This window comes from Colletes latitarsis, chromosome 14 (genome assembly GCF_051014445.1).
Source record: "Colletes latitarsis isolate SP2378_abdomen chromosome 14, iyColLati1, whole genome shotgun sequence".
Taxonomy (NCBI): Eukaryota; Metazoa; Arthropoda; class Insecta; order Hymenoptera; family Colletidae; genus Colletes; species Colletes latitarsis.
In genome coordinates, this window is record NC_135147.1 from 29,810,349 (window position 1) to 29,834,142 (window position 23,794).

Below are 23,794 nucleotides of genomic sequence, written 5' to 3' on the forward strand. Positions count from 1 at the left end.
GGTCTCCACTCGCAGCAACCTCCTCGTGGTGAGACCTGGGTAATATTATTTACCGTTTAATTAATAATCGTATCGCTCTTAGTTGGGTAATGCAATTATTAATTAAAAACTAAATAATATTAGCAAATGGCTGCGATCCGCTTTGCATAGGACATCATAAATATAGAGCTTCTTCGCTAAGTTAGTTTTGATTCATCAAAGATCGTAGAGTATTGTCAGAGACGAGGTATACAAGTAGATCTCTCACCCAATGTATTTTTTCGGCCCATTTTTATAGGGTCTCGAAATCCCATTACCATTTTCGTGTCACTCGCATTACCAACAGATTTAGAAATGAATTTTAATCTCTTCCATAGTCAGCTCACATGTATTTGCGCAAGCACTTCAGCTGTTTGCTTATCGATACTAATTCAGCGAATAGTTTTCTCAACTGACCGCCATCCGTGAAAAGAGCACGCTAAAATCATCTCGGAATTTTCAGGTTGGTATGGCAGTCAGATTGAAAGAAAGGTCTACTCGTATACCTCGTCCGTGCTTGTACTCTTCCTTTCCGCGTTACGATCGTACGGATATCCTCGTCGTCGTGATGTCGATACTCTGGGTGAAAGTAGCTACTAAATTTGCAACACCCATCGGTTGTGCGTTGGTTTGCTGTACACGTGTTGCATGTGCTTTTAATCGAACGGGAGTATCTAATGCATTTCCTGTTAGGCTGCGTGGAGTTGCAATATTGGGCAACATCATCGGTACGCGTATCTTTTAAAACAATTATTCGATAAGCTTTTTATTAACACGTTGACTGCCACGGTGGTTGCAACTACTCCATTCAACTATCGATTATTTCTATTTGTTATGCAATTATTTGAAAAAATGTATGTCGGTAAACGTGTTAAACGAGTTACGGTCTTCTATCTTCGTAATATGCTTGCGAATACTCGATTCGTTAACGTTATGTAATAATTTAACTACACTGACCGAACAAGTCCAAGATTTCTTACAAGGGTCCCCTTACAATTTTATGCACGGTCCTTTTAATATTTTGCTCCACTTTGTGTTTTTCATATCAACCTGTTAGTAACGAACCGTATCAAAAAGAAAATTTAAATTACGAGGGTAGCTTAAATATAGACGGAAATTTTCTTTAATTTACTTTATTCCTAAAGATAGTTACAAAAATTGAATGTCTAAAGCTTAGGCAACTTAAAAATATCAGATTTATAAAAATTGTTGAGCTGTCTCAAGTTATTTTCCCACAAAATTTATAATACCTGACTTGTTAACACGTAAAAACGTATTGTTTTTAATTGCATGGAACAGTTCAAGACTGAATTTTCTGTAATAATTATTTTCTATTCCTACTACTTAAGTGATTTCAAAATCAAAGTTATGATTAAATTGATCTCTTATGCTTTACGAGTGCAGTGTTGTGTATCTGGTTTAAATATATTCGTTTTTTGTTCGTACATTCTTCTTTTTGGTTTGTCCAATTTACGATTTACTTAACTTTATATTGTTTATTTCGTACGTAACGTTGCTGTGTTCTGTAAGTTTGTTTATGTTTATTGATAGGTTTTTTATATTAGACGTTATAGTGAAATTGGATCGATTGGAAGTTCTTTGGATTTCACGTGAAAGAGATTGCAATTAAAAAATAGTAATTTAACTGATATTATTGTATACTGTATGCGTGAAAATTTACGTATTTCTCTTGTTTGAAATAAAAGTTTTCATGAAAAATACAATTATTATTTGATTCAAAGAGAAAAAAAGAAAATGTTTGTACTGGTGAAAGAAGACGCCAGGTCACGTAAGACGACCCTGCATATGCATATGTATGTACTTGATTATCCTGTACAATTCTAAAAAAATAAAGAACATCGGGCAAGCTTTGGAAAAACCATGTATTATAGAATAATAATAGATTACATTGTTCGTGGTAATAATGATATAATAAACCAGAATATACCTGACAATAATAATAAGAATCTAAAATAACGCGAATACTGAATACATATTATTAACAATAATGAGAGAGGAGGGACTTTGGGGATGTGTTGGCAAAGGAAGGGGCCAAGCCGCTCAGAACTGCGTTTCAAATAAAAGAAAATAAAAGGGAAAAACTATTCGATAAAATTAATAAGATCTCTGAATCGATAACCTAACATGTTCGACGTCTTTTGTCACTTGAGCATTTAAAAACAATTGACTAAATAGCCCTGAGGGGCGAAACGATTTCTGTCACGTACACAAATCCGCTCCTCTTCAAAAATACGTACTATACTGTACGCAAAAAAGATATCGTCTTTCGAATTGATAGAACAACACAGATGGGGGAAAAAAGAAAAGAAGAAAAAAAAAAAAGAATTAAAAAAGAACAAAGTACGAAGAATGACAATCGGCTGCATGTATTAAGACTTACTGCTAAAGTAATTACTGTAAATTGCTAACAAGCAACTTACTACTGTTTTTTAAAAAAAGCAACGCGTTCAAGGCGCTGATTCATATAAAATGTAACACCTTTTGAAAACTAATAAAATAGAGAATTTTCTTCGTATCCTCCAATCAAGCACGAAACCCCGTAATGCTTCGCTACGTGCTGCCTTGTACGTATTAAAAAAAGAAACATGAGAAACTCCTATGTATGTGTATGTAATACGTATGTATACATATACGTGCGGCGTATCCGCCTGCAAAACGCGAAAACGTTTCATTGCCGTAAAAGTTGTTCATAGGTATGCGATAATTTTTACGAGACGAACGACCGTGTCTCTCTTTCCTTTTCTTTCCACGCAGCGCTGATGAGCAAAAGAGCAAAGGAGTTAAAAAAGAAAAAAAAGGGGGGCGGGATCGAATACATTTTCTTTTTTCACCCGAGAGCCAGCTCGTTTTGGGAATTGTTCGTTACTTTCCAGGACATCTGGAAACGATTTGATCGCACTTTGGTCTTGCGGATTGGTCCTTTCCCACCGGCGCCAAGTATCGATAATAACTAATTTATTCACGAGCTGAGATCTTAATCTTACTAACGAAAGCACCTCGAATACACTAAACAAGAAGAGAGAGAGAGAGAGAGAGAGAGAGAGAGAGAGAAACAATTACGAGTAACGTCTTAAAAAATCGGGAGAACAAAAACGGGCATTGAGGTTATACATAATTGGCTCAGTTGCATGGACAGATCACACTGACATTTGTATCGTTTGCTTTTTCTTTTTTTTGTTTTCATCGTTTTTCATTATTTACCGACTGTAAACGATTCACGGGGGTATATTGTTTTTTAAAAATATTAAAGCATGCAATTCACGTTGTGAGAACACACGGCACGACACTGGTCTAACAATGCTAAATAAAATCGATAGGACGATGTCGTTTTTTCGTAGCAGCGATGCTTTGTGTTTCGCGTTTAGTATGCGAAACGGCACGTCGAATTTACAGAAGCCTCGTGGTAATTCGATACGACTAACTCAACGCCGTGATATTCGTACACGGCGCGGAACTAAGCCAAGTTTATTAATTGACCGATACAAATCTCTATTATCCTAAACCAATGACAAAATGGACAATTACTTTTTTTTCTTTTTCGTTTTTGTGAATCGTCGAAAGCCTCTTAGGCAAGCTGAAAAGCCGTGGTGTAACAGCACGCGTGATTCGATGAAAAGAAGCTGGTCAATCGATAAATTGTTCGCGTAACGTTTCTCCATTCATCGTTTTACATGATTTGTGAAGATTTGGCGGCAGCCCTGTGTTTTGTTTGCAGCTAACAAACTATGGCATACGTTAGGAGTGCGGCGACAGAACCGACAAGTTTACCGAGCGAACAAACTTGCCTTTGTTTTTTCGTTAGTCTTGAAACGCGTACTCGATGTCCACTTTTATGCACGAGATCTTATACGAGCGTAAAAAATAAAGTAGAGAGAAAAAAAAAAAAAAAAAAATGTTCTCGTAAGGAAGCACCGGCACACAAAACGCGTGGACTTTCGAGCACGATTCTTAAAAGTTACACTGAAAATCTAATACGTACTATGAACCACGATATAATTCTCTGTAATTTGCGCCACTCGACATAATTCCGATAGGTAATTCCTTTAACTGTTTTGTAGGTAGGTAAGTACGCGATGACCAGTCGTTGCTTCATCGTGAAACTGTCTCCTTGGGTTAACCTATTTGGGAACGATTCAATATTTTGCGTCAACTTACATATGTCACTCGGATTCAAGACATACTAATTGGTTTTTCCTTTTCTGTAAACACCAGATTCGAAACTGTACCATTCCGGACGTATATCTACACAAATCCAAAACACTGTGTTGTAATTTATTTCCGTGAATCCAGCTTTAGGAACGTTGATGGTGTCCCGAAGTTTTGTTTCAGTGTGTAGTTAAATGTCGGTTAACTTCACTTCAAGATCGTCGATATGCATTACTGGAAGCAACTAATCGTTCGACGGACCTCAACGAGCATATATGTATGCTTTGTACCAAGTACAAAGATCATTATCACGGAATACCCTTTGTACTTATTTAGGGTTTGACAATTATTCTGTTGAAAAATCTAATGGTAAGATTTCTCGTTACGAGTTTCTCTAAATCGTTCGTCCGTGAACATCCAGAGAAAATACATATTATTATCACTTCCATCAACGGTTAAATCAATGGGTTCTGTTACTTGAATAACTCTCACTATGATCCGTCTTGTCGAAATTATGCGAAGGAAGACGAATGGATTCGTCGGAAAACTAAACGGCGTTAACAAAAGCACGTCCTGATATTTTGGTACAATTATTCTCGGATGTATCGTGGATTCGTGTCCCCCTCTTAGCGTCTGCATCATCTTGACTTTTTCTTTTTATTGGTTAACGTTCTATCTATTTACACTGATGCTCCACAGCTTCGAGCTAGTAATTTTTACTAGCTACGAACTAGGCTATCACGAGAGCACGGAGCTAACTTCGGTAGCTTCTTTGCAGTCTTGAATAGATATTTGAGCTAATTCGTTCATCACCTCTTCGTGAGTAATCGAGTCCGATTTTTTCAATATCGTGTATCCCTGTTGAGGTTCTTCGTTCTCGCCGTTCGTTTTAGCATTAACCTTGGCTTGTCCGTTTGATTTTCGCTTGCTTGATGTTTCTTCGCCAGACATACCAGGATGAATTTTGAAAACACTTTTTATAATGCTGTTGACCGTTGTCTGAGAACGTTTCGGGCTATCGTTCTTTTGATCGGAAACAAATCTGATACGAATCGTTCTGTTGTTTTCCGTACTCTCCTTATGCTTGTTCCCTTTCATTGCCATACCCTTCGATTTCGGATACTTTGGTTCGGATGTATTTTGACCGTTTGGAACATCTATATGTTTCGTCTCTTGTGCTTTCTCCGCCGAGAGCGTTACGTCTTCGGAAGAATTCGACGAGTCTCGTCCCGCGGTCGTTAACGCGGAGCCTAAAGCGTGATTATCGTTTGGTATTTTCGACGATTCGAGTGCCACGCCCTCGGAATCGTTATTCTTTTTAACTTCTTCATCCAAATCTGTGACTTGCACGTTTTTCGTTTCTTCAACGGAACCCTTTTCCGCGAGTACCTTGCTATCCGTAAACGCGTGATGATTCGCATCTTGTCGATTATTCGTTGGTAATTCTCGCTGTAAAACTTTAACCGGACTCTTCGGTTTCGTGCCGTTGTCGGAATGATCTTTTTTTTGGCAATTTGTACAGGAAGATTGCTTGGAATGGGTCGGTGAATTTACTTGCCTCTTACTCGCGTTGTTCTTCTGAGCAAAACCCATATGCGGTCTACCTAGTCTTTGAAGATTAATTTGCGACGTGACTCGAAACGACATTGTTGGTTCGTAATGGAGTACCGGGTCTACGCGTTTTAAATGTTTTTGCTTTTGTTGCGGTTGCATCCTGTGTATTGTATTGTCCATTCGTTGTTGGTAAGCGATATGCGGTTGGAAAGGTGTTGCTAAATTTGTATTTATAGTCGGATTGAAGTTCACATTTGCGGGTGGACCGTAATGAAGATTTAGGTTAGGATGCACGTACGAATCCACGGAGCTATACAGAGTGTCCATTCGTCGCGGTAACACATGGCACTCTCTAACCGTACACGCAGGGCAGTTTTGTTGATGCATACTCTGAACCATGTTTTCTCTACTGCGATCCATGTCGTTGTACCGATCTTGCGTAATTCGAGGACCAATTCCATGAAATACTTGTGGTACTATTTGTGCAGGCTGATACATTTGATCGTTTTGGGGAATCACTTGAGTTTGAGACTGATGACTGTAACTTTCGTAATGTATACCTCCGTTACTCATTACCCTACCATAAGCTAGACTGGTATGATATTGCGGAGGTTGCGATGTGTACTCTTGTTGTTGATGATCTTGATATTGAGGATACTGGGGGACAGGTGGTTTCGCGTCGATCCAAGTTTCTTGTTGAGGAAGAGATTGCTCCGAATCTCGTTTAGCTTGTACCGCGTTCCAAACATCCTTTAGCTCACCAGTGATATCTCGATCCTTTAGTATTGTATATTGTCTTGTAAAAATCACTCCTGTGTTCTCAGTTTCCACAAAGTCTAATAAATGTTCTATTAAACAGGAACGCTTCTGTAACAAAATTAAAGCCATACAAATAGTTTTCGTAAAAGACACGTAAATATTACAATTCCGTATCTAAAATACCTTTGGATCTGTAGCATTTTTCCCATTAATTTGAAGATATTCCGGATTAGTCATTACTGCAAAAACAACAGCATCTGCTTTTGTACGTGGTGGTCGTACCCTCATCCCTCCATAAAGTGGTACAGGAATAGAAGGGTTTACTGGCATTGTAATCTTTTCCCAGGATAAAACGTTTACGTAACATGGAACTCCACAACCCTAAAATAAAAAAAAAAAAATATTTAATTTTTCACTTTGACATTAAAAAATATGTTCGTTCTTTTCTCTATAGTTTTTATAACAAGGATCTACCTGTATAAAGTCTTGTATGCACATATGAGGCTGAGGAGGATTTTTAAAGAGACGTGCACCATTGCGCTTCATTCTTGTTGCTCCACCTTCAGTCATTTCGTAACTGAAAATACATTTATCTTGATGTTTTGCATTGCACATTGACACTAGAGTTTTATGCTTGCAAATACGATAATATATATGCAGATACGTTTTACATACAGTTTGCATTTAAATTGATATATAGAAGTTACACAAAAATAACATTCGATAATAAAAATACTACTTGGTTATTATTATTTAAAAATCGTTTATTTATTTGAATTTACTTCGTTATATGTTGCGAACGATAAAGCCTTACCTCGAAAATAAATATGAACAGCACGTTTATAAGTTTCGGTAAAACGAAGAACGAATTATCAGTTACAGAATATCAGTAGTTGTGTAGTAACCATTGCAATACGACTGTGAATAGGAGCGATAGAAAGGGAGGCTGAAAATTCGTAACAACAAATGTGGCGGAGTAAATGCGTAAAATCGCATGCTGGCACTTATTAAACGTACGGATACGCTTGCGAAATGGAAAGAAGGAAATTTTTAAATCGGGGGCGCCGCGTGTAAATTTGATAACAGAAGTTTAGTATAGAAACGGAACAATTTTTACGATCTCCCAGACGCATTAGAGCCCTCTCGCTTCTCGACCATTGTAGATTGTCAATATAACCTAAAAATTCTACGAGTTTACGTACTAAATACACCAACGAATACAAACGAAACGATTATTTTCGTGATGTAATACATTGTCGAGACGATATGTAATCCTCTATTACGTAAACTCACCCCGCGGTGCTGTTTCACGTGTAAAAACACTCAAACAACCAGAGACACGACACGATACATTATCGGGCAGCTTCGGTGGAAAAGATCCATCGCTCCTTTTGTTTATTATTTTTCCGGAGTCTGCGCGATTAAATTGACCACGGGCGCTATATTACCTTACGCGTACAGATCACGAACTAAAATGTCTAAGATGGCTGAAAACGGAAATCATGCTTGATGTAGGTACGTATGCATTAATGTGAAGTGGGCTGAAAATTCCCTAGATAAAATTTCATCCTTACGTGGAATATTATTTTTATTAATAAAACTAAAGGGAAATCGTATCTGATTGCAATATGTAAAATCCAAATAATTATTAATGCAGCATAGATCATAAAATAAAAGGAAATCGAATAAATAGCGATCGATATGTGTGACGAGGAATAATTGGCGGGATATAGAGAATTGGCGGGATATGGCTGTGAATGTGCATCGTGGAATTTGCTTTCCGATTAACAGTATTCTAAGAAAAGAGTGACAATGATCATTGTCATTGATCGTATGGAACAACGTAATAATCGTTAGTCTTATTGGTTTTTCGGGATATTGTCTCTCTAATTGTACGATTAATAGTGCAGCATTATTGTCTCACCAGACGTGATCGTTGAAGAAGGTATTTGCATAATTTCAGTAATAAATAGCAATTTACTTATCCCTCGATAATATTCTCTTTTTATTTATTACGGTAGTGAAATTGGAAAGTCAATATCGAAGGAATCATCAATCAGTCATTGTGGTATGTGCACATTTACACGTTTTTATTTTGTTTGTTTAATTTACACTTTACCGTGACATTTATAACATGTTATTATTTTCATGGGTTTTGTGTCGACGTGATATCTACCAATTGTGTCTGTATTTCGAACGTTTTTACCGTAGCACGATAATACGTATCAAACACTGCTTCGAAAAGTAAAAAGTATATCGTTACACATATTACATTTCCAGTTATATTTATTTTCATATTTTGTGTATTCGTATATTTGTTTGCTTTTGCTGGAAACTCGTGTATTTTCGTTTCGCAATTTAGCAGAGTAAAAATAAAAGTGTTATAAAACGTTTATCTCGTAATGTTAAATAAATTCCAGAGTAATTATTCTTTTTGTGCAATAATCGTCTCGTTTAATTTCATCTTTATCGCAGTAAAAAGTTGAAGGCAAGTAACGTACAAATAAACAACGGTCCTCCCTAACCTATTCGACACTATTGAAACGATTATTTCTGTACGAAAAAGAAGGTTCTTCTACAGTAGAATCTCGATTCCCATTTAATAAGAAAGATAGGAATCTATTAGTTATGGTCCTTACTTTATTTCTCGTAAATTGTCAATTTCTAACCAATGACCAGTAACGTAATATATTTTTATAGAACAAAAATTCTTGTATACGTATTTTTGGTATGTTTTCAAATCTGTATAGTGATATTCATCGGTAAATGAGAGTGTTCTATTATCCGTAACGGCATGTCGCCCTATTATTTAGTTCGATTAATGAAAGTTCCAATGTTATATTGTCTCGACGCATAAAGAATTTCGTTAAGAAGCTGACGAGCCGAGGTTTCGTACGCGACCACTAGATTTGCACGCGCGCCTCCCTATCATTACATCGCATTAGTCGGAGCAATTAGTGGAATAATAATCAGAAGGCTGTTTCGAATAAGTTATCGTTAGTTTATTCGCCGAAGACGATCCTTTCGATCGTTAGTGGCGCCACTTGTGCAGGGTGCACCACCGTGTACGTGGCGTATCGGAAGAACATCGATGGGGCCCCTCTTGAATCCACCGTATCATTATGACGCCTTGCAGGCAACTATCGATCCCGATCGATGATATTAATAGTCGCTAACTACAGTCTTCCACGCCGCTCGCGTTCTACAGCGTGTTTCATGTGCCTGGCCGGAACCGTTTTTTCATCTTGGTGCATCAATGCCGTCGCTTCACAAGACCACGGAATCGCTGTTCGCGTTTCTCGTTGTTCGTTCGCGATAATCGAGGCGTAAATAAATTTGCAGGTAATAAGAAAGAGGGAGGAAAAGTTTCCGAGCTTCCGTAATAAATTACAGGCTTCGTAGGTCTCATACTGCTGGCAATTACGATCGTAGAGCTCGTACGATCGCGACAAGTATTTCGATATTTACAGTTTGTTTTGTCAATCCGACGCCATCGAGCGTCTACTGGATACGTGCCTCTTTATCCTGTCATTAGTCTTTAATTAGTGGTTGAAGATCGTACGAGGCTAATCGTTGAAATATTTCCGATTCGAGTAAGTAATTAAGGTTAGGCTTAAAGGCAGTCCTTTAGCAGTCCACCTCGCGTTTACGCAGTATCGTTTTATCGCACAACATATAATTAGGTTAGGTTCGAATGTTGCCTATCTGTCTAGCTTTTTCTCGGTACGGTAAATGACACGAAGTGAAAAATAGAACAAAAAGTGCGAACGTTTTTTCGATCTGTGTAATAAAGTGATCGATAGTAATCATTAATATTAGTCTGTCGTCAGATGGCTGGACAGGATACATCGTTTACGGAGGTGCATCGGGAACAATGGGATCATGTAACAAGGTGTTTTTCGTGCGTGTGGGGACGTTTGGGATTTTGCGCGCCAAAAGTGATACCAGTAACTTTGGAAAGTGCATATCTTCGCAACTAAGCTTCGGATCGTGAAACGGTAAGCGACTTTTCGATTCATATTTACAGACGGAATTAGTCCTGACTAAAGCCCTCTTGCTTGGACAAGAGGATACGATTCGATATAATGATTATGTACAGGTTATGTTTCTACAAATTAAGTAGCGTATATTTGGGTTGGGTAAAAGATTGGGTTATTATGGGGGAATCATAATTATTTCGTATCAAAGTATCCGTGAAGGCAAGCGGAATTTCGAAATGTTTGGTATTTTGTGGAAAACGTGATCGTCGGGACGAGCGGAATGCAACGGAATCTTCTTTGGTTCCTCTTTGTTGCGCAGAAAATTCAAGTCGCGGTGCGCGAGAGAAGCGTTAACAGGCGGGAGACGTGCGAACGTAACGCGAAGTCGCGATAGGGGCAGCGATTCGACGAGACGATCGGTGCCCCGTAAGAAGTCTGTAATGCGAAATAATGGGTATCCACCCACTCGATGAAAATTACACGAGACGTGGTTCTCGATCCGCCGTCTCCCCCCTCTTTCTCCATTGGCCCCATCCACCCGTGGGCCACGTACGCACGCTGGGAAATAAAACGAGAACCGATTCGCGGCGCGCGTACGGAACCGCTCGCCAACGTTCGGGGATAATTGTTTAGCAGGCGCGAACACTGTAATTAAAACCGAAGATGATGCAGATAGGATATATCGGGGGCGCGTCTGTCTATTGTGCAAGATGACGCTAACCGGTTACAGGTGGCGTTTCGCGCGTCTGCTCCTCGTTAGAGATACACAACGAACGCGTTTCATATCAGTACCGATAACAACGTTTCGAACAAAGAATAGCGACAAAATGTCAAGTATACGAACGATACGTTTATCGGATGAAAAATTAGTCCTCCGATAAATCCTATAGGATTTTCACGTAATAATATATGAATATTTAAGGGTCGTTCAAAGTACTCGAGTACCTATAAAATATTAAATTATTTTAAGAGTGCCAGCCATAGGTGAAACCCCTGGATCGGACCAGGTGCATCGAGCATCGTGCACGGCAGCCCCGCTGGCTCGTCTGGTCGTTTAAACGAGCCATTGGCTGGGACTCCTTATGAAAATTAATTGACATATCGATCGGCGTCGATGCGCGCGCGTTCGTGCAGAGTCATCGTCGTGGCTTCGTTCCGGTTGCCCGTGTAGCCGAACAGAAAAAGAAGGTAGGAAAGAGTTTAACAGAAAAATATAACCTCGGGAATTAATACAATAATGAAATAGCCTCGAGGAACACTTGGCGGCGTTGATACGTATATGTGTAACGCGACCTTTAATCGCCGTATGAAATCAACGGAACGAGCATCGATGCAACGCGACGTTATGTTTCCGTGACACGAGGTAGACCGATTGCCATAAAAGTCGAACCCAACCGTTGTAATTAATTCACACCTACGGACGGTACGCGGCGAATCTTTTTTCATTCGTATCGATGTCGTGGTCGGGAATTAATATAAAACTTGCATTCGTTTGTTCGGTCGAATTAAATGTATCGAGCCTATTTTGCGATTCTTTGCGATCGTTACGATTATTTTGTCGCGTCGAGCGTGGCGTCCGTTGAGCCTAGTGGGATTCGAGCTTGATAAAAAATGGCGATCGCGCGCTCGCGAGCTCGCAGCGTCCCACACTCGATCTCGTTCGCATTGTTTATCGCGTTTCGTGCCGCCTCGCCACGGACGAATATGTCGGGCATGCTTGGTCACGATTAGGAAGGATGACACGGATAATATAATAACGAAAAAAAAAGCCACGCGGGTATAAAAATAAATGGCCGTGGGGGGAGGTGAACGAAGAGAACCCGACGTGCCACACGCAGAGACCACGCGAGACGTGTTTATAGTAATGAGCCTTGTCGTTATTTGTCCAGCGAAAGGGATTTATCGAGATACCTCGTGAGATCTTGTTGCTCGATCTTCTTCTTCTTCTCCTTCGTCGTCGTCTTCTTCTTCTTCCCCACCCCCACCGAACCTCGATGTCTCCTTATTTCCTCTTCGTCGCTTGCTTTCTTTCCACCCGTTCCCGTTCCCGTTCCCGTCTTTCTGTTCAGTTTAACCATGCTGTGAAATTTTACGCGACTCGAAAATTTCCAATTCTTTTATCGAATCGCAAAGCGGACAATTCGGTTCGCGAAACGATTAAAGACCCGGTTCGCGTTTTCTGAATTGCCGGTTCCCCCGAGAGCGACAAATCATCGGAATCGTCACGCATTAAGAGCGTATTACAGTGATTGGAAAGTGATAACCGTAATAACCACGCTACAGAATACCCGATGTGTGTCGGCCGAAGGAGGCGTCGACCGATCAGGGAATCAGCTTTAAATCGCCGATAATTTCTTTCTCCGTCCTTGTCTGCCAGCTAGAGGGACGTGCCGTGGGTATCGAGTACCAGGTACCGGGTGATCGGCTCGTAAAATTTTGTGACAACCAAATTATCCAAATGCAAACCGCCCGTTCTTGACCTTAACGAACCGTGACTGCATCCCCTCGAACGACACTGCGAAAACATCTTCTGTAAATTGGAAAATTACAGGGCGAACGATGTTTTATCGAGATAAACAAACACGCTCGTAAGTGACGTGGCTGTGGACCGTAAAATGGAAATATTACAAATTACGAGCTTTAATATCACGATTGAAAGAAATAGGGAAATATACATGACACCCTGTATACATATAATGTCAGAGTTAGAAACGTGGCTTTTCATTCGAGTACCGCGCATGGAAATTGTTGGATTCTAACCTCGAAAAGAATCCAACATGGCGTTCAGTGCAGAGATCACGCCCTCTACAACTTTATTCGAAACAAGGTTAGGTAGGCGAGTTTCGTGCGCAAACGACCAACGATTCGTAAATAAATCGTAAGAAATCCGATTCCTTCGAAATAGGGAGTCTTTCGAAGAGTTAGGAACTTGGATTCGATCGCGTTGGATGGACGGAATAAAATTCACGTTACTGGATACATCGACCTGTTGCAACTTCCGCGTGGAGCGATACAAATCACCGGAATTGTCGCACATTACGGGCGTATTACAGTGATTCGTTGGGAGATAGCCTTAATAACGAGGCAACAAAGTACATGTGTACAGGGACCGGGGCGGGGAGGCGTCGACCGTGCAGAAAATCATCTTTAAACCGCCGATAATTTCTTCGTTCGTCCTTTCTCTGGCCCGTCGGGGACGTGGGACGACGCAGAGAGACGGAGGAGGAGGAGGATAGAGGTAAAGAAGAAAGAAAGGCGCCGTAAGTATATCGCCAGGCACGAGGGTCACGAGCCTGGGCTCGTTCTGGGGCCCCGGCACGGTGTGATCTTATTATACCGCGAACCGATGATGACCGTGTTTAGGTGTTGGCTTGCCAGATTTAAGAATACACCGGGGCCCCTTCTGCGTCGACGATTATGGTAACGAGGCCTCTTTAGTCACGTTGACGTATATACACCTTATTCGCGCGCTCGCGCGCTCGCGTTCACAGCGCAACACGCTTTTGCAAGGGCTTTACGTATGTGCGCCGTCGTATACCGGTTCCGAGTGGTTCGCTACGAAGCCTCCTTATTGAAACTTTGTGGTTACCACGATGGCGGCTGTTGCCTCGGGAACTGTCAAAAAGCGTTAGACACGGCTAGCGACGCGTTTCACGGAGGCTGTTCGAGCTTACGAGTCTGCGGAAATTTCGGGCAAAATCGCAGAGACCATTATTCGAAAGGAGACTCTCGAAATGTTCGGGAGAGTCGATCAACAACTCCAACAACGAGCAATGAAAAAAAACATTCAGTTTCTACCGGGGATCGAAGGCATCGATTTAGTAAAGGGTGTCTGTCGCGTGTCCGTTTGCTCGTCAGGATAAATTAAAAAAATTGATTCGCAAGGGGGCACGCTGGTGGCTTCGCGAAAATGGTGGGAGCCTCTGGTAATTATCGGTGCAACCAGAGACAGCCGGAGGAAAATATTCCAAATTAAATTACTTCGCCGTGATGCGACGTTACTCGCGAAAAACAAATTCGATGTCGAGTCTCTTGAAATTAATTAAACCGTAATTAAGTTTCCTGAATCGTAAATTTTAATAATTTCGTTGATCTCGCGAAACACGAGCAACCGAATAACCAATATGGTGGCCATTGCTCTCGCTGGTAAACCCTATAATAAATGGAGCTGTATCGTTATTCTTGATAAAACAGCGTACACGGAGGTGTCGTGGGATTTCTCACGAATTGTCCAGGTACCAGTTGCCGTGGGGTTGGCGTCGATCAGGGTTGAGGGAGGCGTTCGACCAAGTTGCAGGTACGCGCAGACGCGTTAATGGCCGCGAGAGTCGAGGCTTCGATGTCATTTCTTGTTTGCGATGTGTTGTTGCCGGTGTGAGATATATCGGTCCTAATGACAGGCCGCGTCCTGCCGCCTGGCCGGGGGAACCCCACACACCGAACCGTCTCTTTCCACTCCGCGTACATACGTCGAATCCTCTTTTTCCCGTGGCGCGCTGCCGCTGCTTTTCGTCGCTTTTCACCGTCACCGCCTTCGTTTGTCTTTCTCGTATCGCTACGGGGTGTCCCGTTTCGATCGATCCACCGACAGCTTCAAAGAACCCGAGAGGCGGAAGAAGCGCTCTTGGCTGCCATTTTACGAGGATAACGTAAATAGGGAAAAAACAAGATAATTTCGATAAGATTGGGAGTTGGACATCGAAGAGACGAAACGAGGACGAAGGAATGGCACATGGATGTTTATAATTTATTTTTCGAGAGAGAAACGTTGAGAAAATCGGTTAGCTTTGCTCCGAAGAGCGGGATCGAAGAAGGATCACCGCGAAAGATCGTATATCGCGTTCGGGCGAGCAAAGGTGGTGGGTTTCCTCGCGCCGGGCAACAAACCACAACGCCCGGGCTGTTGCCATTTTCCAAGGTGGCTGCTTTATTATCGGCACGGGGCCTTAAATCTCGTAGGCGCTCGTAGGCCGTGCTCGTCGAAGCCTCCTCCGTGGCAGTCGAGTTGTTGCCGGCTATAATACATTATGCCTACCTAAGGCTGTTAGTGGCCACCTCGTGCTGGCGCGTTAAGTTATTAGAGAATCAATTACTCCTCGCTATTGTTTATGACGGCCCAAGGGTCTGACGTGCCTCGTCGGTCCCCTCGCCGTCTCGGGGCCTGCGTGCCCCCTCCCTCCCTCCCTCTGTCCCCCTTTTTTCCACCATCCCTCGTTCCCGTTTCTGACTCCCCCCGTCCCCCTCCTTCTCCTCCTCCATCGTGCCTTCCTTTCTCCGCGGCCGTTCATCGTACTGTCGGCGCTCCTACGGCCGTCTAAACAGGCCTCGTTTGCGGCCCGCGTCGTCCTACGAACGAGTTAACATCGCCAGGATCTGTTCTGCTAACGAACGATCGTCGATCACGCTTCGTTTCTGCGACGATCGTCGTACGCTGGCTTCCTTCAGAACCTGCCACCAGTGATGGGCTACGAACTTGCTCGATCGATTCCATGTTTGCCGAAGAATCGTAACATCTGCAAATATTTATTGAAATTTTTCGAATCGGTATCGATCGCAAATCATCAGACGCGAGAGATAATGGTGAAACATATTTTTCCAAGTTCGTTTCTATGAAATGTAACATCGCAAATTGGGATTTTTTCACGCGAATTTGTGAACGCGTTTATGAACTTCCGAGAGGGAGGAATCGCTCGAAAAACTTTGACGATCCATGATAGTTGACACTTGCTCGTAGACTTTTTCGAACGAGACAGGAAAAATGAAGGGTCGAGATCATAATTTTTCATAAAGTTCCCAGGTAACTATCGGGAAAAGTGTCTCGCGATCGTGGATAGCATACGAAGAGGCGGACCGAGGGCTGTTGGAGTGAAAAGACGATGGCCTGCGATGGGTGGTCGATCGTGCATGAATGTTTCATGGCTCCTAACTATCCACGAAACATGATCGATGGCCGGTTAGCACTCCACTCGCCTGGTCCTTACGGCCGGGGCCCTGTCTTCGTGCGTGCGCGTGATTACACAGCCGCCTGTATACGTGTCCCTGCGGTGTGGTTGCACGAGGCGTAGTTCATAAATACGCCGCCATTTGGCAGTAAATCTTGGTAGCCACCGAGAGCGGCCGAAGGTGGTCTCTCTCGTCCTCGTCGTTTCTCCGCGGCGTTCTTCGTTGTTAATTACCGTGTTTTAACACCTAGCCCCCACACCAGTTTCGTCCGTGAGGTCCGCTTCTGCCTCCTCCCTTTTTGCTCTTTCCCCGTCCCTCCGGGATACGCGACCAGGGCCGTCTTCTAGGAGCTTCCACGCGATACACTTTTCCCTTCTCGCAACACATTTACCTCTACTCAAAGAAATTCGAAAAAATGACGCGTCTAAGTCGTCGGCCATCTTGGAAAATACAATTTTCCGAAGCGATTTTATTATCTCTCTTTCTCACATTCAGTCGTTTTTAGTCGAAATCCAGACATTGGTGACTCCGTTGCAAGTATCCCTAACGCAGTTGCAAGAAGAGAGGTATATCGTTAAAGAAAGAATAGTAAATTCTTTGACCATCGAAGAGTCTTTCGTCTTCTAGACTTAACGAGCACTAAACTGGCTTCTATAACATTGAAATCTCTGAGTCGCTCAAAATGATGACCTTGACACGTTCCAAGGCCAAAGTCATTGAACTATCCACAATTTAGGAAGCCCCTGACGCAGACAATAGGTTACAAGGAAGCAATAAAGAATACTATTAGTGTCCGTGTCCGTGTCTGATTTCATCAGAAGAAAATATCTCTGTCCAAGTATTTTAATCGATACGGCAGTCAATAGCTGCTTACCTGTTCGAAATGCTTCGTACCTAGCGAGGCACGATCCTGTTTCGATTTAACCACGCGAAGATTGATTTACAAATAACAAACGTTGAGCTCCACGGTCGATAGGCGAGCACGGGTTGGTTCGCTGTACGTTTTCTTGATTACCGAGAACAGGTAGGGAGAACAATCGATCAGCGTATCGATCACGAAATGCTCTGGCCGGCCCTGAGGCGACGAAATCACTCGTCCCAGGAGCGACCGCGCCCAATGGGAGCTCGAGTTTCAGCATTTTTCGAAGCAGCCTGTCGGCCCTCCGTTAATTATACATTTGCCAGATATTACTGCTACCAGTTCCTCGTAAATCCCTTCCAGAACTAACGACGAAGCTTTCCTTTCGAGTAGGTTCCGTCAAACGCAACGATACAGCGACGAGTCTGTCGAGGGTTAGACCGATCACAAAGTCTGGTGTATCGAAAGAAATCTCTTCTCTTTTACGAGCAGAACGAACAAGTTGTATAAAATCCTGACGAGAAAGCAGCCCCCTATAGCGTGGCCGCCGGTTGGCATTTACCAAGGCTGAGCCCCCCAACGTCTTGTTAGCTATACGCAAGATATTTGCAATGGCTCCAGGGGCCGAGGGATAATAACCGAGCGTCCTGTATCTCTAATTGTAAGGGCAGAGAGTAACGTGGAGCGGTGGCACCTAGAAAGAGGGCCTCTTCGCGGTTCCTTCTTCGCGGCCGGATAAGCGATAAGGATCGGCGAAAGCACGGAACGCCGGGGTTGTTGGCCACGTCTCGACTCCTCGCGGAACCTCGAGCCTTCTGGAGAACGGGTGGTTCCGAGCCGGACGGTTGGACGAAGAATTACGACGCACTGGGTATTAATATGCCTTGTTGGAATATGAATGGCGTTACGCAATTATCGGTTAACCCGCGAACCGATAGAGAATTATAGCCGCTGACGGAGAACGCGTCCCTCGCATGAAATTTATGGGGCTAACTAAATATTTGTCCAGTTTACTCGATTCACCACAATCGAGACTGGGAGAAACGTTTAAAATCCAGGATCGAAAGGGTTAGTAGTCGTCGAGTGACCAGAAGTGACCAGAAGTCAACGTCCCCGGCCGAGGGTAGATAAAGTCCTCCTCCCCCGTCCCCTAAAGCTGTGACGCAACGGTGGAAAAGAAAACATCCGGGTATCCAAAAGCGATCGCCAGGGTTGACTGTGTGCGTGGTGAGAGCGAGATTGTGGTGGTGGTGGTTGTGTCGGTGTGTCGCCGTGGAGCGCGAGAAAAAGGGCGTGACGTATGGTACCCCGGGGTCCTGCGATACGAAAGCGCCTCTCCCCAAACAGGCACCACCACCGCGGTTCGCTTATATTATTACCGGCATACATATTTATGCGTGGAACACGCAAGACCCCGACGGAGGCGGTGAGAGAAGGAGGAAGGGGTTCCGGCGGACGATGAGGAAACGAAGGAGGGAACAGGGCGAGGAATGCGCGAGAGAAGACGCCTCACGTTGGCTCGGTTGAGTTAGTTATTACTGAATCAATTACCCGCTCGTATTTATAGAGTGTAGCGTGTTTCTTTTCTGTTTCTTCTCGACGCTCGCCACTCTCGGCTCCCTGCTTCTCCCTTCCATAGGGCCCCCCACCTCTTCACGACCTACCACCTTCGTCGCCTGACGTTGTCTTCCCGCGCGAGTCTTCGACCGGGGATCGAGAAGAATCCTCTCCGCGATCGCAACGAGATACGGCTGGAAATTCACGGGGTTCCCCCAAATATACCGTGCCCCGTCGAGGATGCAACTTTGGTACACGAACGTGGCGCTACGAGCGCCCTTGGCTTGGCGGTCCCACGACCGAGTTAGACGGTCCATTTTACGTTCAATTTCCAAATTTAGCTTTAGATCGAAGATTATTCTTCCCCCCATTCGTATTTGACTGTAATAACCGTAAAATAGGAGTGGAAATTCACAGGGGGATCCCTGAAATATGTATATCGCTTCTTGTCCTATCGTCACTGAGAACAATATTATCACACTTTATTTTCCTATTTACTACAGGACATTAATTTTATTTCAAGCAACGCTTCTAATCAGGCCGAATGAAAAATTGTCTTCCAACTGTATCCTCGAACAGCTGATACAGAATTTGAAGGGAGGTTATGCAATTGCTGTCGATGGACGAAGGAGGCTGACGACCAGCAAGATCTCGTGAGAGACTGCTGACAGGATTCTCCGTTGGTCGGGTCCACCTGGTGGTCCCATGACCGGTAATAACAACGGGGCCAAACGTTGGCAAAACAATTACCACGGCTCTCTCTCTCTCCCTCTCCCTCTCTCTCTCGCTCGCTCGCTCACTCGCTCGCGGTTCGAGTAAGTAGGTAGCCGGCTATTTACGACTATTGCCTCTTGCCTGGCTCGTTTCATTACCGATGCATTGCCGGATGCCAACGGCACGGGTCCCCAAAGTCACGCGACCATAATGCCACTACTCGTAAATACGTGGAGAGGAAACGAGCCGTGGGTCGCCATTGTGATCCCACAGTCTGCGCGCTGCCAACTGCACGCCGATGGTCCGTGCCGCGCGACTAGGAAATTGGATTTCAGATTACGAATTGGCCTTCTGCAAAGCCGGGTTAATTACTCGGCTGGGATAGAACCGTTCGCGAGGCCGTCGATGATTTCCTAAAGGTCCGTTTTCACGCGACCCGGACTCGCAAACACTTTAGACGCGACATTCGGTTCGAAACAGTCGTTCGTTCGTTGTGAAATAGCTTTATTTACAATCGTGATCGAAATCTCCATGTTAAGTGTAATTTACGTTAGTGTTTGATTGGTCGTGACGAGTTTGCGCGGGAATTAAAAGTTGGCTGGTGTGCGTGCAGCTTAACGGTGGACGCGCGACCGCGTTAAAACGACGATGAATTATCGTCACGCGATTTGTCATTCCGCGGGACGCGTAACGACGCGCGAAATGTAGGCTGAAATTACCATTTTCAATTTAGCATCGCTGCGCGAGTGTGCTCCGCGAGGAAATTGGCCAGCGCGGCGCTCGAGAGCCGCGCGCCGAGGTGGAAATTAAGTCCCGGGTTGTAACTCGCGCCTTTTAAATCGTTCGAGCGAACTGTGAACCGCGGGGGTGGATTCGCCAAGTCGAAACGGCGTTTCAACTCTTCGGTTAAGGGTCAGGACCAGAGATTTACGAACCTGAAATATTTCAACTATTTATATTTATTTCCTTTCGAATGTTTCGATCGTTAATTATATACCCAAGTATGTTCGCTCTAATGTAAATTTAATATTGGGAGAGGGGATACTCTTTTCAAGGGTACGAAATTCGGTATACCAAAATGTATCGATACTGTCCCCGTGGTAAATTCGGTTCGATTAAGTGTCCTCGACGTGGAGGACCCCCAGATTGTCGAACAATCATCAGGTTGCAACGATGGTTGGTCACAGTTGATGGGGACGACTCCCGTTTCATGGGACCCGGCAGGAAAGACTCCCATGTCGCGAGACGCGACACCGACCACCCTCAAACTGTGGAACCTAATAGCGACGTCCCTTGACTCGTTGGACCTGTGGGGTCCATCGCCTTCCGTATTCGCCACCAGAGGGACCGTTCCTCTCTCGCAAGCGCTCGACCGACCTTCCAAGTGTCTCCTGTTCTTTTCCATCTCTTCCGCAGGATCCCACAGACCCGACTTAAAGTTAGCTAAAATCGTAAAAGGACGATGGTCGTGAGAAAAAGAAGAGTCGCCATATTGAGTTGACGCAGGGAATAAAAGGATCTCGATGCGTTCGGACACGATAATGAGGGGGTCGTTAAGAAGAGTAACGATCCTCGTGTTCTCTTCCACGCGACCTGCGGCCCATCGTTCGTCACCCTTTTCTCCTTTAATGCGTCCCGAAAGGCGCATCGCGGGGATTGAAAACCAAAGTCGGCCATAATACACCCATCGCCACGTGCCGTTAATGTAGACGACGACAGCCCACGTGCTGCACCACAAGCTCCACCCGATAGCTTGCATTATCCTCGTGTCTACATGATACTCGGGGAAAATTACGCCTCTCTAACTGTTATTCTAAACAATTCAGTTAACCGGTGGGACGTTTTCGAGACACTTTCGATCCTAAAATTGGTTCGTAGGAGGTCTCCGTCTACGCGAGAAGAGAAAGATTCGTTTTCTCGAATCGTATATCCGTCCGGGGTTGCAATTATGTCCAATTACCGTGCAGTCATTTAACCGAACGCCACGACCCAGATCTTCCCCCGGACCTGTTGTTGTACCTGTTCACACCGCGACCCTCGTACGTCGTACGCGAGGACATACGACGTCGTTAATGCGTGCACGGAAGTTTTCCTCGTAACTGATACTTGTCTCCGTTCTCCAGTTACCACGGAGGAATGGTACCGCGCCAGGGTACCATGACCACCTCAGCCGTCGCATTCGTTGCGCTCGAACGTGCAATTTCGAGACGGGTGCCCCTTCTTCCACATCGTCTGGTGCCCCCGATACTCGCGTCTAGCTGGTCTTTCCACCAACCTTGTACGAACGTCCTGAGAATCGTCCGAGCACTCCCACCGAACGATTCGGTAACCTCGTCTATCGGTGCAGAACGATTGAAAGTCGCGTTTCGAATCGAAATGTCTCGAGTTAGAAGCCCGGTGTGTTCCCTACTTTCGTCTGCGATGCCGATCGAACGTAATAGAGATAAAAATCGACAATTTTCCCGTACCTCCTTCGATAACGTTCGCTGATTCGGCCCCGAAAAGTAAGAAACACTGAGAGCGAGCGAAGCAGTGAGAAACGTTGAATGGAACTAGAAAAAAAAATTTGAAAAAGCGTTATTCTACGTATTTTCGACTTAGATTTTTGCCCCAGAATCAACTAGGACTGATCTCGTTATGTTGAAAAGGACGAATTGGAGCGAATCGTCGAGAAGATGGTATCGCTACTCTCTCGACGCAGTGATCTCGTTACGCGACACCCTTGGCTGTTGCCATCCACCCTCTACCGATGTTCCCGCCCTTCGGTTTCCACTTTGGTATCGAGCACAGAAGTATTACACACGTTTCAGTGACGCGCACGTGAATCAACACGTGGCCAGAGGCGAGATGGGTTCGATAATAGGTTTTCGGAAAGCTTGTCAGTCGCGATCACCGTCCCTGGCGAGGAACGTGGCTCGACAAATCGCAGTGAATGGTTAATTACGCGTAACGCACACCCCCGCGGTATAGTTACCACGAAGAAACAATATTCTTGGCCGATCGGGGTCCCTATAATAATTTATACCTCCGTTCGACAGTTTCTGTGCGACTGTTTTCATAGTTATTTTTTATATCTGTTTGTTATCAGTTTCCAAGTAGGATCAATTATTGGTGAAACGTCGTAGAAGCGATTTAATGATTGGTCCAACATCCCTTCGGTCCAATTAGGTGTTTTTTGAGCCCATCGTTCGGTATCTAGGATGCTTCGCGGTTGTTTACCGAGGGTTGTGGGGTATTTAGGGGGATGATGCGCAAGGGGCTGGTTTTCGATCATGGTGTTTCCCGTTACGGACACCCCTCGATGTCGGTATCGATTATACACCCTCCGTCGGCGATATCGGTGTACAAAACTTCGTCCAGGGTGCGTCGAGGGACCGTTTTAATTATCCTCGTAATTACAATAGGGGGCTGTCGAACCCGTCGGTCGATAAGTCAAGAATGATTTTTCAGATACTATATGTATATCGCTCCATTCTATTGTATAAAGTGCAAAAGTTACATTCTAATTATGCAACCAGAAATAAATTAATATAATATATTAATACTCTTGTTGGGGTTTTGGGTTCCTCCACTTCCGGTTCTAAAGGTACCACATTCTCTGTCAGAACTGAACTTTGAAAGCCTACCATAGATCCGCGTACCAAGTTATTAAAAATGAAATGAAAATTAACTCGTGACTGTTATGGTGAATAATGATTATGACGAGGAAACGTTGTCAGTCGATGCTCGTTATAATAGAGTTCGATTATACTTCCTACTCGGTTCTTGCCGCGTCCGGAGTACCGCGCATGAACATTTAATCGCGCCATAACAGCAAAATTGAATACCTTCAAGTTCCTCGGTCTTTCCGCGAGCTCCGTAATGGCTTCTGATTTTAATTAGCCGCGTTCGACGGTTGCGAAGTTTTAATTGCTACCGAAACATGCAAGAAGCCCCGGTAGAAATTTAAAAAAAAAAAAAAATAACTGGCAATTATCTAACGAAAAAACTTAATTGAAGGTCTCCGAGGTTTACGGTTTTATTATTAATAGACGCCAAACGGAGGATACCGAGGATGAAAGAAGCGTATACATATGTATATCAACCGAACCTGTGCATCGACATTCATGAATTTCATTATTCGTTTATGTAACGGATACATTCGGATACGGTACATTATTACACGAAGAGGAAAAGGGAATTTCTGCTTCTGGAGTAAGCGATAAGTTTAATTATACTAAAAGTATAGTAATATCGATAGGAG

General features: G+C 43.8%; 1 protein-coding gene across 3 annotated transcripts; it reads right to left on the reverse strand.

Annotated features, from left to right (window-relative positions):
* Window positions 1–1,127: 1,127 nt before the first annotated feature.
* LOC143350027 (uncharacterized) lies at window positions 1,128–7,905 on the reverse strand. 3 transcript variants are annotated; one of them, XR_013081047.1, is made up of 5 exons: window positions 7,792–7,905; window positions 6,973–7,075; window positions 6,682–6,879; window positions 4,266–6,606; window positions 1,128–4,157 (listed from the first exon to the last, which is right to left on the reverse strand). XR_013081047.1 is itself a non-coding variant. In XM_076781792.1 (4 exons), exons 2-4 carry the CDS (start codon window positions 7,066–7,068, stop codon window positions 4,924–4,926), a joined length of 1,977 nt encoding a protein of 658 aa, XP_076637907.1. In that variant the 5' UTR covers window positions 7,069–7,075; window positions 7,792–7,905; the 3' UTR covers window positions 1,128–4,923. The 3 variants fall into 3 exon arrangements, 2 of the variants coding, with proteins under 2 accessions (XP_076637907.1, XP_076637908.1); XM_076781792.1 differs by having other exon boundaries at window positions 1,128–6,606; XM_076781793.1 differs by having other exon boundaries at window positions 1,128–6,606; window positions 7,313–7,899.
* Between the last annotated feature and the right edge of the window lie 15,889 nt (window positions 7,906–23,794).